Source organism: Peromyscus leucopus, chromosome 1 (assembly GCF_004664715.2).
Source record: "Peromyscus leucopus breed LL Stock chromosome 1, UCI_PerLeu_2.1, whole genome shotgun sequence".
In the NCBI taxonomy this organism is placed as follows: Eukaryota; Metazoa; Chordata; class Mammalia; order Rodentia; family Cricetidae; genus Peromyscus; species Peromyscus leucopus.
In genome coordinates this window covers 65,421,190-65,437,801 of record NC_051063.1, presented here as the reverse complement: position 1 = coordinate 65,437,801, position 16,612 = coordinate 65,421,190, and the positions used below count along the sequence as shown (strand labels likewise).

General features: G+C 55.3%; 1 protein-coding gene across 1 annotated transcript; it reads left to right on the top strand.

Annotated features, from left to right (window-relative positions):
* On the top strand, positions 1-13,346 carry Dpysl4 (dihydropyrimidinase like 4). The gene is made up of 12 exons (XM_037203045.1): positions 1-163; positions 3,860-3,948; positions 4,689-4,873; positions 6,455-6,619; positions 8,133-8,194; positions 8,296-8,376; positions 8,896-8,964; positions 9,385-9,505; positions 10,751-10,907; positions 11,253-11,394; positions 12,386-12,556; positions 13,029-13,346. The coding sequence occupies exons 1-12, from the start codon at positions 125-127 to the stop codon at positions 13,344-13,346; spliced, it is 1,599 nt and encodes a 532-aa protein (XP_037058940.1). The 5' UTR covers positions 1-124.
* Positions 13,347-16,612: the final 3,266 nt, after the last annotated feature.

Genomic DNA, 16,612 nt, shown 5'->3' with positions numbered 1-16,612 from the left:
TAATCGGAGCTCTGAGCCCGGCTAGCTCACACTTGGACTCTCTAAGCTCCGCGCGTGTACCCCGCCGGCACGTCCGCGCCCGCGCAGCCCCTACCGGGGATTCACAGCCCGCCCGCGGATCAGGATGTCCTTCCAAGGCAAGAAGAGCATTCCCCGGATCACGGTGAGTCTGGTCCCCCGCCCCCGCCCCCGGCCCCGCCGCGTCTGGCGCCCCTTGCCCACAGCGGGAGAGGCTTGCAAGCGCAGCAGAAGGTCCTCCAGGCCCAGCCTGTGAGTCCCACGCCTGCTCTAGTCCCCGGCCAGGCGCCAGCCTTCCCTGTCCTCTCCTTCGTGTGCCGCCAGCAGCGGAGCTCTCCAGGCCGCGCAGAACCCATTGCTCAGCGGGTTCACAGGCCCGGGGCCCGCCAGCTCTCCGGACTCGGGTGATTGGCTCGGAGAGGCGGGGTGAGCGGCCTGCTACCCGGGGCGTAGGTGGCCGGCTTCCTGCCCGGTCTTGCGTGGGGCAGATGGGGATCAAGTGGACATTGCCTGGAGCTCTGTCTCCAGGATGGCCGGCGGACACAGCCTTTGTTGGCCCCGGGCCTCAAGGCACTCGGATGTCGGATGCTGTTCCTAGAACAGCCCGTGGGCAGCCTACCCCCCTGGACGCGCCGCTTCCGTGTCTTTAGTGCTTTGTCCGAGACAAAGCGATTTAGCCCTGACTACTAGATCTGGTGCCCCTGGAGGCCCCGAGTCCCTGAATGAAGCTGGGTTCGGAGACTCCACGGGAGGTGAGTACTAACTGACCACTCTGACCAGCATCCTTTCAGCACCGCCTTGCAGGACAGACCTCCCCAACACAGACATGCAGAAAGCAGAAGGTCAGTGTGTCCACCCGGCTGGCCAAGAAACAAAGCCTTCTCACGGGTCACGGGAGGGGGTGGGGGACGAAGCCTGGGAGGAAGAGGGGGAGACTCCTGGGATCAGCTGGACCAGGTCAGGGAGCTCTAGGAGTTCTCATCAAAGCTCTGGACTTGTTCTCAGCATAAGAGCTCTGGAGTCTAATCAGGCTGTTGGGGAGGTCAGCTCCCTAGCCTTCTGGGGGGAGTTCTCTCCTTTAGAAAGAAAGGGGGGGAAGCCTCAAAGAGGAAAGAGGCCCCTCTCACAGGGACCAGAATTAGTTCCTGCCTCTTGACTGCCTACTACTCTTAGGGATCCAGGCCTAAGGAGGAAGTGCCATCAGCCATCTGGTAGTGAGTGGAGATGGTGATGGCAGACTCCTGCCGAGTCAGGCAGACCTGTTCATGATGATGGAGTGGGCTCACGGGAACTTCCATTCATCTAGATGGGGCCTGTCACAGCATCACATGTTCCTTCTGGTGCCTGAAAACTGGAGTCTAATATAGGGACCCCGGAACTCAAGACTTGTGGCTCAGGGATTTCTCCTAATGGCTGAGTTTTCCTGAGAATGGCTAGAACAAGGGGGGAGCAGAGGGGTGTGGTCCAGAGTAGCAGCCCTGCAAAGTGGGTGGCTGTGGTGGGCCTGGGTAGACACCAGTGCTCAGTGGGACTGGTCAGGGAGCACCCGCAGCCAGGCTATGTATGGTCAACAAGCTACTTCCACGATGGGCCAAATGGTAAGTCCTGTCAGCTTTGTGGGCCATACCATGTCTGTCTCACTAAGGACTCCTGGGCAGGGTGGCTTCATGGACATGAATGGATCTGCGAACTTCATCGGTAGACATGGAAATGTGGATTTTATAAGATGTTTACAAGCCATTCTTTTCAGTTTTCCCCCAACCAATATAAAACTTGTTTGTGGTTCTTGGCTGTACAGGCAGAGGGCTGGGTGGCATGGGCTGGCTGGGCCATAGTTGCCAGGCCTTTCTTTGGAAGACTGTAGTAGTGGTAGAACAGGAGAACCCCGAGAATTCAGCCCAACACTCGGCTGTTGGTCAGAACAGTGAACTATACCCCGTCCTTGTAGGCTCACAGGGTTCTGCTTGCCACACCCTCAGCTGGTTCTCCTGGCCTCAGACTATAGGTATAACAGGTAGATTCAGGTAATACAGAACTCAAGCTGGCCTGGAGGCCTGGCCCGGCTGCCGCATGGACTGCAGGAATTTGTGGCCAGGCCTCCTTGTTTATTTAGCGTAGAGTGCCTTCCCTGGGCCGTTCACAGGGAGAGTTGTGGCTCATGATGGGTAGGAAAGGGACATCAGTAGGTCCCCCCCTCACATGTGGTTCTGCATGTGCGTCTCCATTTCCTGTGTGCTTCCACTATTCTCCACCAAAGCTAGGCCATCAGTTCTGAGGTCCATGCAGAGTTCACCTGCAGTTTCCTCTTTCTGCCTGACCCGTCCCTCCTGGTTGGTCTTAGACATGTCTTATGGGTGCTAAGCATTGGGACCAATCCGATTCCATGCCTCCGTTTTGAGGAGGTTAGCCCACAGGGAGCTGGCCTTACCCACAGACCCTTTCTTTACCCATGTGAATGTCTTCACACTGCCTCAGAGCCTGTGGCCATCTGAGCCACAGCCCCTCCCTCCCATCCTTCACGCCCATGGCCTCTCTATCTGTTAGTTCTTCACATCAACTCCCAGCCACCCGTCAAATCTGTTTTCTCGTGCTCATGTACCTAACACTGGCCAAGAGCCTCTCACCTTCCCTGAACAACCCAGGAAGCCGCTCAAGCAGCTGCCATGCTCCCCTTTCCACATCCTAATCCATTTTCTTCCCGACAGCCCAGGTGATCTCTGCATCAGTTAGAAGCAATCAAATGCTTCTGCCCCCAGTGTCTTCCCATCGACCCCCAAACCTTGGGTGTCCCAACTTGCACAGCTCCAATGCCTGCTCTTCCTCTTGCTCTTCCCACTAGTTATAGCCCTCATGTTCTTCTGAGGCTTAAAACCAACCCAAGGACGAGCGGCGGTGACGCACGCCTTTAATCTGCACTTGGGAGGCAGAGCCAGGCAGATCTCTGTAAGTTTGAGGCCAGCCTGGTCTACAGAGTGAGTTCCAGGACAGGCACCAAAAGTACAAAAAGAAACCCTGTCTCGAAAAACCAAAAAAACAAACCAATAAACAAACACAAAAAAAACCAACCCAAGCGCTTTCCTGCCTCTGGGGCCTTTGTACAGCTGCTTCTAATCCCCCCACTTCTGCCACACCACGCTAGTTCCCCAGAAAAACCCTTGTGATGCTCAGGGTGGCCTGAATTCCTCTCATCCTGTCTTTGTGCTCTTCTGTCTGTTCTGAGGGACTCTGGACGAGGAGGTCCTATGCCATGCACACATCCTGTAATTGGTCTTCCCACAGAAGCTGCCCTGTCCATGCTGTCCTTAGTGGAGAGTGGTAAAGACACACTGCCTCCATCTGTCTGTCCCTAGGCTACAACCTCTGGAGTCAAGGCTAAGGTGTCCGCTCTGCCCCACACCTCCTGGCACCGCCATGGGCCTGTAGCATTGTGGTGTAACAGTTTGGCTCTGTTATTGCCCACCTAGTTTTGTCGGTACAGCAGCGAGGGATGCAGCCAGGTGCCCCTTGAGAATGGTGAGGTCACCAGCGCTCCCCGTAGGCGGGTCTTCCTTCTCTCTGATAGTCAGATGGAAGGCTTCAATGCCGCAGCTGCTTCCTCACACTGTCACCACCACGGCTTTGCCGCGCTGTTCTCACTCAGCCCCCGCCCTCAGCATCTGCTAACAGTTAGTGCCAGGGCCACACTGCTCTGAGCACCCTGTTTTGGAGTACTGCAAACAAACCTTTGAGCGGGTTCTCAGGGCTACAACACGCATCGAAACATTTCAGTCATTCTAGGGGGAGACGTTCCTAATAGTCCAGAAAGTCTCCATCAGCAACCCCTTGTTTTGTCTCTTGTCAGAGTGACCGCCTTCTCATCAAAGGCGGGAAGATTGTGAATGATGACCAGTCCTTTTATGCTGATCTGTATGTGGAAGATGGTCTGATTAAGTAAGTTTCTACACGGGGCTATTTATAGATATGTGTACGTGTGAATGTTGGTTACCTGGAACCCAGGTGTCTGCTTGGGGGTGAAAACCATGCAAATGTGTTTTTTTCCAAAACCCTGACCCTGGGAACAATCCTTGAGGCATGGTAGTCTTGCTAGATAATCACGAGGCCTTGAGTAACACAATGGGTCCAGTGTCCATGTATCTTTATATTATCACAGCACTTAGTACAAGTCTGGGCTCCTGCCGATGAGCAGAAAAAACTGACCTGTTCCCTTCTCCGCTTTCTGTGTCACGGAGCTCCAGTATGGGTGTAGACAACACCAGAGACTCCAGTTATGGTCAGTAGACAGCAAACAGGGCCTTCAGTGGAGACCAGGAGGAAAGCCATGTTGGCACAGCCCTGGGCCCTACACACTGCCCTCCCGGGATAGTGAGTTTTAGTCTCTAGCATCTGGACAGGCAAGTGGTTGTTCTCCTCCTCCTCCTCCTCCTCCTCCTCCTCCTCTTCCTCTTCTTTTACCAAGACAGGGTTTCTCTGTGTAGTTTTGGTGCCTGTCCTGGATCTCACTCTGTAGACCAGGCTGGCCTCGAACTCACAGAGATCCGCCTGGCTCTGCCTCCTGATTGCCGGGATTAAAGGTGTGTGTCACCACTGCCCGGCTAAGCCCTCACTTCTTAGAACTACGGCATGGAGCTTACGCTCTCTATGAAGTGACCACTCTTTTTTGTTGCTTTCAGACAAATTGGAGAAAACCTCATCGTCCCTGGGGGCATCAAAACCATCGATGCTCATGGCCTGATGGTGCTGCCTGGGGGAGTTGACGTCCACACCCGGCTGCAGATGCCTGTGCTGGGCATGACCCCAGCTGACGATTTCTGTCAGGGCACCAAGGCGGCCCTAGCGGGCGGGACCACAATGATACGTGAGTGCGCAGGCTTCTTGCCAGGCAGTCATGAAGTCTTGACTGACACAATGGCTCTGGCTTCTGTGCGCGTTTTTGTGTTATCACAGCACTTAGTATGAGGCTGGGTTTCTGTCCATGCTTAGGTGTGCTGAGACAGTGCATGGCCATTTCTTTATTGCACGAAGTGGTTTTTCTCAGTTCTGTTTTCTCTATTATATCTCCATCTAAAACACGCTGGGCACACCCCTGCCGTGCCTGCTTCTCTTTCTGGCCCAGTTGCCTTGGCTAGCCCTAGGGTGCTGATGGGCTCTGGATAAGCAGATGTGTGCCCACTTACTCCTTCCAGGGGACTGGCTTCTGGCCAGGAACTGGGGTTCAGAAATCCCAGTGCTCTGAGCCTCGCCTCCGATGTCTGCTTGCAGTAAGTTCTTGCCTGTGTTAAGAACCGAGGCTGTGCTGTTGGAAACAGGACATTTATACCACCCCGTTTGAACTCCTTCTGTGCGCATCTCGGGATTTGGTCTCAATATCATGACCCCACATACTCATGCTGTATGCCTTCACGGCAGGAGGAAAGGGTCTCTCCTCTCCTCTAGGGTCTGAGGATGGAAGATGGACCACACACATTTCTTTGTGCACCTGGAACACGGTAAATGCTGTCCCTGCTGCTACCAGGGAGTACAGTCTGGAGACGCCGGGTACTTCACAACAACACTCAGCCATCGCTGCCACCACAGCCTGGTTTGGTTAACTCTGTCACAGACTGGAGGGAAACGAGCAGCAAGGTGGTCACCTCAGGCTCCTGCTGCTGGAGGGCATGTGGTGGGCCAGGGCGGCTAGCACCGCGGCACTGTTAACATCACCTGTTTGGGCGGCGTCTCCAGACACACCAATGGCATGCACACGAGGCTGAAGCACAGGCTGTGTGGTGCTTGTGCCCACTCCCAGGGTCCTGGTGGGTGATCTGTGCGATGGATAAATGGAGTGGGGTTCAGGGAGCACGGCATGGAGGTGAAACAGCCGCCGGTTCCTGGAGTGCACCGTTTTGTTTAGTGGCCCCTCAGCTCTCTCCTGGCACATCCCAGGATTTGGCCAGTGGGCAGTGTTTGGACCTTGGAATGGGAAGGAGACGGCATGATGGCCATGTACAGGAATGATTTGTGCTATTTGGGGCTTGTGGAGTCAGTGAGGCCAGGGGGACTGACTCAGTGGAGGAAGTTTTCTAGAAGCATGCATGTCCTCAGGGCCAGCACTGTGGACAGCTAAAAACCCTGACTGTCGCTGCTGTTCTGCGAGGAGCCAAGGTCTGCGGGAAGTCGGGTGATGTGAACTTAGGGTCCCTTCTCGGTGCTCTACTCAGAGAGGCTGGAGAGAGGTGTGACAGAAGATAGCTATAAGCTGATGGGAATGGGGGACAGAAGGTACCTGTGAGCTGACTGGAAGGAAGTGGGAAGGTGGCAGGGCAGGACCTCCTTTTGCCCTGTCTTCCTCAAACCCCACTCTGGTCTCCAGAATGCAAAACCACATCCCCCTTGGAGACAGTAGTGGGACATCTTGGCCAGGCTCGGAGGCCTGGCTGAACATGCTGTCCCTCCACAGTGGACCATGTGTTTCCTGAGGCTGGTGTGAGCCTACTGGCGGCCTATGAGCAGTGGAGGGAGCGAGCGGACAGTGCAGCCTGCTGTGACTACTCCTTACATGTGGACATTCCCCGCTGGCATGAGAGTACCAGAGAGGAGCTGGAGGCCCTAGTCAGGGACAAAGGTGAGCGGCAGTGATGGGGGGGGGGGTGGCACCTGAGGACCGCTATGCCTACAGGCAGACTGAGGGGTCCCTTCTAGATCCCCTGGAAATTGCTACAGTCTGCCACCCTGATCTGAAGGCAGGCATGTAGGAACTGAGTTGGAGAAGAATCGCTCAAAGTCAATTGTACTTTCAAAGACTCTGGACGAGGAGATCCTATGCCATGCACACGTCCTGTAATTGGTCTTCTCACAGAAGCTGCCCTGACCATGCTGCCCTTGGCTCTCTGTTTTCTAGAAAAGAGATGCCCAGAAGACAAAGAAGCAGCCACACTTCCTATCACTTGGGTTTTTCTATTAAGAGGTTCTTTAAAGCTCTGTATCGAAACTGACTCACCTGTAAATAAAGATTGGCTCCATTCTGCTCAATCGTCCTAAAGCTAAAACCACACCCGAGTTTCTCAGTGGGCTCGACAAAAGGTCATAGTGTGCTGGATGCTTGTCATATCACTGCGTTCCACACAGTGTCGGTAGTTCATAGACGAGCACGTTCATAAGGGACACTGCTGCCTGTGTGCTATGGCCCCGAGGCCATCTCCTTTAGGCTGCAGTTCCCAGGGAATGACAGTCCTCACACTGGTGCCCTTTGGAGCCTAGGCCCCTCCACCTCCTCCGCCTGGGGATAGTGGAATCTGCTGTCCCGAAACAGACTCCCTGCAGCCTCGTATCTCGGAACCGGTGGCTGCAGAGCTCCCTCTCCCTGTCAGGATGGCCTTCCAATCAGAAATCGCCATCAGACATCACGCGCAGGTCATCACCTGGGAGGATGGCAGAGGATGACTCGGTTCTCCCCAGTGTGACCCACATTATTACTGCCTATCCGGCAAGGGGGACAGGGCTCTGGGCTGGGTGGGTTTGGGGCTGCCTTGAGGCCTCAACGGACCTTCCTAGGTCCTGGTCCTGGGAGGTGGGCAGATTCTGGCTGTCCCAGAGTTAGGAAGGCTCAGCCTTGCTCTGCTCCTGACTGGACTCCAATAGTGTGAACCTCAGCCCCTCTTCTCCCTGTGTGTCTGAGGTCTCAGCCCTGCCCTTCTCAGAGTTATCCTGAACATTCGCTATGAGCTGTGGTAGAGTGAGGCAGGACTCAGGACCTGTAGGCAGGTGACATGCCAGATGGCCCAGGAGAGGCTCCCCCAGCATGCCAGGCCTGGCTGCCTTCCCCGAAGGGAGAGGATGGGGCTGCCAGCCAATTACACTGCTCTGTGTCTTACAGGAGTGGAGATCTGCCTGACAGGGTGGTGGTGATGGTGGGTATAGTCTTACCTGTGTGCCCACTAGGTGGGCACACAGTCCCGATCTTGAGCAGCAGGGAGGGAGTGGCTGGGGCATAGGGACTCTGTCCATGTGGCTTGGCCTGTTGATGGGGAAGGTCTGCCTGCAGGGGGCTATGCTATCCAGCACAGCTTCTGTGGGAGGCATGTCCCTGTCTCTGGGCTCCTGGCCTGGTGTCTGAGCCCCTCTAGCCTCTTTTCCAGGTGTGAATTCCTTCCTGGTCTTCATGGCATACAAGGACAGGTACCAGTGTACTGACGGTCAGGTGAGGCCAAGTCCAAAGGGAATGAACAAGTGGGGTGTCTTGGGCTATTGCTGGAGGGACAACCCTACAAACACAGGACTCTCTGTCTGCCTTCTTCACAGATGTATGAAATCTTCAGCCTCATCCGGGACCTGGGAGCCTTGGCCCAAGTGCACGCAGAAAACGGGGACATTGTGGAGGAGGTGTGAGAGGCTATGATGCCCCTGGGCTTGGCTGGGTGGGTCAAGCTGGTGCCTAGTGTGTGAGCCCCAGTGGGCAGGCAAAGCTGAGTGGAGACCTTATGAGAACTGTGATCTCTGTGATACTTGGATGGGAGCAAGATGTCTAAGGAAGAAGGGAATATTATAAGTCAAAGGTCAAACAGCCCATGAGTTAGGGGGTCTTAAAGGACACGGAAACCACAACATCGGTTTTTCCATGATGTCACAGATCTTACCAAAGTACCCTTACCCATCCCTTGGAAGACTGCAGTGTGATATCCAGGGTCAGGAAGGGTAAGGGGAGCTGGCTGGCTGCCAGTCACCTGCACCATGGGCCAGCCTTCCCCAAGTCCACTCTGCTATGCGTTCTTTGTGGTTGTTCTGTTCTGGGATGTTCAGGGCCATGGTCTATGGTTAAGGTATGGGGCTTGCTGCCAGGCACCTCATATCCAGGGCCTGGGATCCTTGGGGCTGGAGCAAAGCATCCTATTGGTCATTTAGGAACAGAAGCGCCTCCTGGAGCAAGGCATCACTGGCCCTGAGGGCCATGTCCTCAGCCACCCAGAAGAGGTAAGTCTGCCCTGCTGAGAATACCATTTCTCCCCTGGCCCTGGGCTAAGTTGGCCCTGCTTCATGGCCTAAGCTGTACCTTGCTCATCTCCTCATCTTGGAGGCTTTTAATACAATGACCTTCCAGTATCCATCTTAATACAAATGACCCTCTGCCTTCCCAGTATCCATCTCAACCACTTGTTACCCCACGGCCCTTACCTGAGGCAAGAAGGCAGTGTGCACTTGGGCCCTGAGAACTGTGTGGGTCAACCCACATTCTAGACACTGAGCCAGAGGCTGGGCCCTTGCTCCAACAGGGATGCATACCTCCAGTGCCTCCAGTCTTGGGGGTGATCTTTGGGTATCCCAGAACTCACCTGGTCAGGAAGTCTCAACGATTCTTGTGTTCTGATTGTCCTCTCCCTTCCCCATCTTCAGGTAGAGGCCGAGGCTGTGTACAGAGCGGTCACCATTGCCAAGCAGGCCAACTGCCCACTATATATCACCAAGGTGATGAGCAAGGGAGCGGCTGACATGGTCGCCCAAGCCAAACGCAGGGGTGAGTGCCGGCACTCTCTTCCTACATATTCCTACCCTCCCTGAGCTCTGCTGAGAATTGAGAACCTCTAGGCACTAAGGAGGGAAGACCCAATGGGAAAGTAGGCCTCCTCATGGGGCACCTGCTTATGTTAGTCCTAGGGGAGCAAACTCAAGGGACGTTTAGGAGCCCTGTGTCCCCATGAGGGATAGGGCTGGACCTGAGTCTCCAGACTTGTTAGAATAATAACTGCCTACTAGGGGTCCTTAGCAAACTGGGACCCTGTGTATCTGTTCCTGGGTGACCCCAATGGTAGAATTCTGAGTGTGTAACTAAGAGGAGTCCTCAATTCCATAGAAGGGCTCACTTTCATATTTGCTATGGGTTCAGGAGCTGGGTACACATCCTGAGGGCTGAGGGGGCTCCCTGATGGTTATACCTAGACTAGTTAGAGGCAGACAGGACCTAAGTCCTGGCAGGTCCATAGCTATGGTTTCCAGGGGCTAGACTGTGTGGCTCAGAGAGAGTCCGTGAGCTCAGAGGGCCAGCGAAGGCCCAGCAGTCACCAGGGCACCAGAGAGGGCCAGGACTGGGGCATAGGACCAAGATCACATATAAAGAGGCAGCATGTTCACTAACAGTGGAGGATCTGGCAACCATTCCCCACCCTGTCTCATAATGAGACCTCATTTCCTAGGCCTGCCTTGAGACTGTGGAGTCCCTGGGGTGGAAATGGATAAGTACAGGGACGAGTGTTCTCCCCAAAGATTGGCACAGAAACCCACCAGGTTTACAAGTTACAAGATGAGCAGCGGAGCCAGCACAGGTCAAGCAGGGCTTGCAGGGCTCACCCAGGAGCCTCACTCCCCCTCCTCCCAAGAAGATGCTCTGCAGCAGGACCAGTTCCCACCCCACTCTGAGCCTGGTGCTTTCCCATCATTTACAGGAACAGCCTCAGCCTAGTTCAGAGCGCTGGTACAATGCCCAGGCCTGGGACTCGGGGCCTCTCTCTCTGAAGTGACAGGTTTAATTGGTCAAGTCCTATTCTGTGGCCCAGAGGGAGTGCCCAGCAGCCTGACCCCTAGTGGAGGTTGTGGGTATGGAAAGGATCGTTGTCCCAACCACTATCCTGAGAACCACCCCACAGGGCCAATGTCTACATGTAGACCAGGAACAGAGAGGTAGCAGTGTGAGACTCATGCTGTGCTCAGGCTCCTAGTGGGTGCAGGTTGGTGGGGTGCCTGCCACAAGCCTTGCTCACTTTAGGGGTGGTCGTCTTTGGGGAACCTATCACTGCCAGCCTGGGCACTGATGGCTCACACTACTGGAGCAAGAACTGGGCCAAGGCTGCGGCCTTCGTCACTTCACCCCCTATCAACCCAGACCCTACCACTGCAGACCACCTCACCTCCCTGCTGTCCAGGTGAGCAGCCACCCTACCAAAGCTCACGTCAGCCTGAGGCCTCCAGGTGTCCCCCCCCCCCAGAGGAATCCCAGGCTTCTGCAGGAAGGCCGGTTGGGGAGGTACAAGGTGCTCTGGTCCCAGCTGGGGTTCCCCACCCCCCTACACCCTGCTCTTAGCCCCTCATGATTCTGTTCTTGCCCTCCATATTATGCCCGCATTGTCCATTCTCTCCCTTCCGTACTTAAGTACCGGCTCAGGTCTCTCCTAGCCTTGGCTGGCTGCCTGGGAGGCTGGAGCTGACCCAGCGGTGGCCGGTTCGGGAGGGCCAGCCCCTGGGCCACTCTGAGCCTGGCTTGTTCACAGTGGGGACCTCCAGGTAACGGGCAGTGCGCACTGCACCTTCACTACTGCGCAGAAGGCCGTTGGCAAAGACAACTTCACGCTCATTCCGGAGGGTGTCAATGGTATAGAAGAGCGCATGTCTGTGGTCTGGGAGAAGTGTGTGGTAAGTCTAGGCCTGGGGGCATGGGGGTGTGGTAAGGGCTGTCAGCAGCATGCCGTGGGAGGACTCCCCTACCAGAAATGCTCATGAGAGAGACCAGCCTTATCTCTTCAAGCTGTAACTTAGCAGTCCACGGGCACCTGGTATCCTCGAGACGGTACTGTCACATCTGTGGAGTCCCCTATGGAGGTTAATATTGTCATATTCATCACCCTGCACACCATAAGTATGTCGTTGTTACATGTTAATGAAAAACTTTGAATTTTTAAAAAGAATTCATTATAGCTAGGCAAAGTGGTGCAGGCCTGCAGCCCCAGTACCCTGGAAGCTAACATGGGGATATTTAAAGTCAGCCTGAGCTACGTAGCAGAACCTTGTCAGGAAGAAAGGAAGGAAGGAGAGGAGGGAGGGAGGAAGGGAGGGAGGGGGAGGGAGAGGGGGGAGGGAGAGGGGGGAGGGAGAGGGGAGACGGGGGAGGGGGAGGGAGGAGGGAGGAAGGAAGGAAGGAAGGAAAGGAAGGAAGGAAGGAAGGAAGGAAGGAAGGAAGGAAAGAAGGAAGGAAGGAAAGAAGGAAGGAAGAAGGCAGACAGGCAGAAAGCAGGCAAGCGGGTATACAGGCAGGCATGTACACAGGCAGAGGTTTAGAGGGCAGGTCTTCTTCCTCTGCATCTTGGTCCCTGTCTCAAGATGTCTTGAGGTCATCCCTCTGCCACACCTAAAAACCAGGGTGACTGTCACAGTGTCTCAAGAGGCACAGGTGTTGGTATCGAAGTGTCATCATTTATTCACAGAGGCAGCTAGAAATGAGGCTGTGTCCACAGGAGCAGTCACACCACTGGACTGCCTGGTCACTGTCCTTGGCGCACCTGTGGGGGGGGGGTGTCCGCCGGGCTGTTGCCGTGGCGAGGCCGTGGCTGGACCCCCTCCTGAGCTTGGAATACTCTGGGACACCTACAGCCCGACCTTCCCCTCAGCTGGCTCTCTTGCTTCTCAGGCTTCGGGGAAAATGGACGAGAACGAGTTTGTTGCTGTGACCAGTGCGAACGCTGCTAAAATCTTCAACTTTTACCCCAGGAAGGGGCGTGTGGCCGTGGGCTCTGATGCCGACCTGGTCATCTGGAACCCCAGGGCCACGAAAGTCATCTCTGCCAAGAGCCACAACCTGGTGAGGCCTCCGTCCTTAGCAGGGCCTAGCTGAACCTGCTTCCCAGGGGAGTTACCAGGACAGGTGGCAGGTATCCACCCTCCATGTGGCTCTTGGTAGCCTTGACCTATCCAGAGCCATATCTGCCCAGCACCTCAGCACCTCACACAGCCAGTGTCTTGTCTCTTGCCCCCAAGGGTATGTGACTGGGTCTATTGACCCATCCTATAGATAAGGAGACTGAGGCGGAGGGTGCCACACCTGCTTAGGCAAGGACAGGTGACCCCCTTGCTTGCCTCCCTTTGACTCCATAGGAATCCCATGACTCAGGGTGCTGGGTCAGCTGTGGGTAATTCCTTCGGTGTATCACTTGTCTGACTCGGTTGCCTTTTTTCTGGGTGGGGCCTGAGCACAGCACATGCAGGTTACCTGTAGTGCTGGCCAGCCCGGGGGTCAGGGCTGAAGGAAGCTGCACATGTGAGCCTCTCCCCAGAATGTAGAGTACAACATCTTCGAAGGAGTCGAGTGCCGAGGAGCGCCCACGGTGGTCATAAGTCAGGGCAGAGTGGTGCTGGAAGACGGAACGCTTTGTTACTCTCTCTGCCCCTTAAGGCACTCTGTGGCCGCCGCCCTTTGTCGTCCCAGTATTTCTACTGTTGGCGAGCCTTTATCCAATCTTTCCTCCTTTAGACAACAAAGTCAGGGAAAACGTTTGCGGGGTGATGAAGGGGCGGCGGCCGCCGGGGTACCAAAGGAGGGCCTTCCGGCCGCTGTCTTTTCCAAGCATCACCCCAGCTCAGCTGACCGTTGAACTTCTATGCAACTGCACCGTCGTGGCGCTTGTGTCTCTCAGTCGAGGATAAAGAGCTCGCAACAGGGTAAGACAGCTGAACCCCTCGCGGACTGATCCGTGGATCGAAAGATTGTTGTAAGTACTCTATCGTTGCCTGGTGGGGCGGGCAGGAGGCTACACGGTACTCTGTGCAGCTTATGTCTCGCGGTTGTCAGAGCCCTCGAACCCTGGTCGCTCGACGTGAGGGTCTGCCTCCTGGCCTTGACGGTGGGCGTCCTATGGAGAGCACTAGCAGGAGTGGTAAATGCCTAGTCATTCTGGAACTTGGCTCCCAAGGGCTCTACATGTTGCACCTTGCCTCGAACTTGCATAAAGGAAGGGAAAAAGGCTGCACCAGAAGGGACGCTCTCATGACCACAGGGTGATCACAGGACCCTGGCCTCCGACCAGGCCATATTGCTCAATCAATCAACTCGCCTACTCAGTTGGTGGTGGTATACGCCTCCTGTTTACAGCGGTTAGTAGACAATACGGGCTCATTTATAACCATACGTTCCCTGCACGTAACACTTACACATAAGAGTGCGTCAGCTGCAGTCCCCGCGATGGCAGTACGCCTACGCCTATGCCGACTTGTCCTACTGCGCGAGCTCCACTCCCGGTGAGAAGGCAGGGCTAAGGGGGGGTCCAACGGCACTGTGGGGCCATCTCGCGAGCCAAGGAGCTATAGTAGAGGCAAGAATGTCGTGTTGGATCAGAAGGTCCCAGTCTCCTGCCCATAATTCTCTGTCAAGAGAGAGTGCGATAACTTGGTAGGTGTAAGGGAATAAGGTGGTGGCAAGTATTACAGTCCTGTGTCACCCCAGACCTGTCACCTTGTTGTGGGGCAATGAGTGACAACCCGCCACACTTCCTGCAGATCGTGTGGACGCAAGTAGGATGCGATGTCACTGCATGGGCTGGCTGCATGTGACCTCAGAGTGTTGCTCAGAAGTAGGCACATTAATTCGCAGGGGGGTAGGCTGGTGCCCAAGCCAGGGAGCTATAGGGGCTAAGGCTACCATCCTAAAGAGCCCACTTGGAGGGTGGATACCTTGCTCCACTCATGGGGTCATTGGTCCTCCAGGTAACTCCCCTCGGGAAGCAGCTGGGCCTTTCAGCTAGCCCTGGGACATGGCCTTTAAAGGACGGAGGAGGCGCCTCATTGGGAACGCAGTTTTGTGGTTCTCACGTTGGGCGCAGAGCAAGGATGACTTTTCGTGGGCCCAGGGTTCAGATGACCCAGGTCGGCCTAGAACTCCAGCAGCCTCGAAGGCCACACGCCCTTCCTGGTAAAGTTGAAGATTTTGTCAGCGCCTTACGCACTGGGTAGCACCATGCCATACCTAAGACCCTCGTATCTCAAATTTGACCGTTCCGCGGATCTGGGTTCTTTCACACCGAAGGCTCTTGACCAGAGTGGGAGGCTTGAGAGGACTCCATGTGCCTCTGTCAAGAGGGTGGAAGGGGCCTTCGGTGTCTCGTACGTGAGACATTGTTTCTCCTAGTGTGACGTTGATTCCAAAGGTCTTCAGGAGAGGCACTGGTGGGTTCTGTCGTAGGTGTCGTGTGCGTTGTTGTGGTGTGCTGTGTGGAATGCGCTTGCGGCCCACGGCGCAAGCCAAGGTCGCTCGGACACATGCAGAAGCCATTCAGGAACTACGGACCAGGCTTACTAGCCCCCCAATGCTAAACGCGATTGTGGCCATAGGGTACGGAGTGCTGGATTGATAATGCTCAACGCTCACGTTTGTCTCGATGGTGGGGAGCATGGGTATTTTTTGAACTGATGGTGACTTCGAGTTCCGGGGTGTCGAGATGAGCAGCCCGTTCCCAGATTTTCATGGGTAACTGCCCTCCGCATTTCAGACGCTCTTTATGCTGTGGCGATAAACCCACCAGCTCTCTGCGAAGTCAGCACACACAGGTCTAGCAGATTCGAGTGCACGCTTGACCGAGACCCTGTACGTTGTGCCATGGCTGGGTCCCAGAGAGATGATGTTACCTGCCAAGCTGGTGACACAGTTGGCTGGCACGCCAGCTCGCACATCCTGTCCGGCAAGATCTCATGCCACCCGGTGCTAACCTGCTACCAGTTCGGTGTTCAAGGGCCTTTCTCTGGTTGTGATTGCGGTCTGGGACATGGGTAGAGAACTCTGTCCGTGCCAGAGTAATCTCAGCCCTGAAAGCATTGCCCAAGGTGCTGGATCGTACCAGGCTGGGGCCAAACGATTTGCGAGGCCTGGTACAATACGAAAACAGGGCGAAGATACCCAGGGGATGCGGTTCCTGTGGGCCTTCACCGTGTTAGCGCTTTCATTAGACCAGAGTTAAGCGTGGGCGGCCCTTATTGCTGGACCGTATTGCAGTGATGGTTGGTCTTCATTGCTGGGCCTCTTGTGAGGGCAAAGAAAGGGGGTGCTGCCTTGACTGCTGGCCGCAGAGGCCCATGCTCTGTCCTTCAGCAATTTGGCTTTAGCGCGTACGTCGCTTGTAATGATCTGCACCTTGTAATGCAGTCACCCTGAGGAGCGACATGTCATCCTGCTCAGGACTGCTAAACACCTTATACTAATTGTCCCTCAATCCCTACTCCCATGGAACGAGAGGTGTTTCCACCTCTTGCTGCGTGGATTCTTCCCTTCCAAGTTTTCCTTATTCCTTCATTTCATAGCTCTTGCCTGTCGTCTCAGCTCCCTCTCCCCCTTCCCCCCTGATCCTTATGAAGTCTTCATCTGTAGGCACTGGGTTTCTGGCTTTAGGGTATGTCCTCTCAGCCACCTCCCTCCCTCCCTGCGGCTGCACCAGCCCCAGTCTGAACGTACTTCCGCAAATCCTCCACCTGCCATGCTGACGCTCATAGAGTTTGCTCGCTCCTCCTTTACCCCTCTCCCTCCTCGGTGAGCGCGCGCTTCCTAACCTCCCATCCCTGGCCTGCAGAACACATAGCTCAGACCCTCCCATCACTTCCCCTACCTTTCCCCCTTTGAGTGGGGGCGCATTGCTTCCTCTGATAATACTTTGGCTCTCCTCTATCTCTCATGGAAGTGAGGTTGCAGGTGATACGTGTCACCTGGCTTCACTAAACTTGATGTATCGCTCAAGGTGTAAGTGGGGAAGGGTTCCTACGAGGAGATCGGGTAAGCATGAGTGGCGCTTGTGCAAGGAGGCGGGGTCACAGTCCTCTAGCTTATTAGCAAGGACTCAACACATATCCCAGGCTTCACTTGAGAGGGTTGGAATTT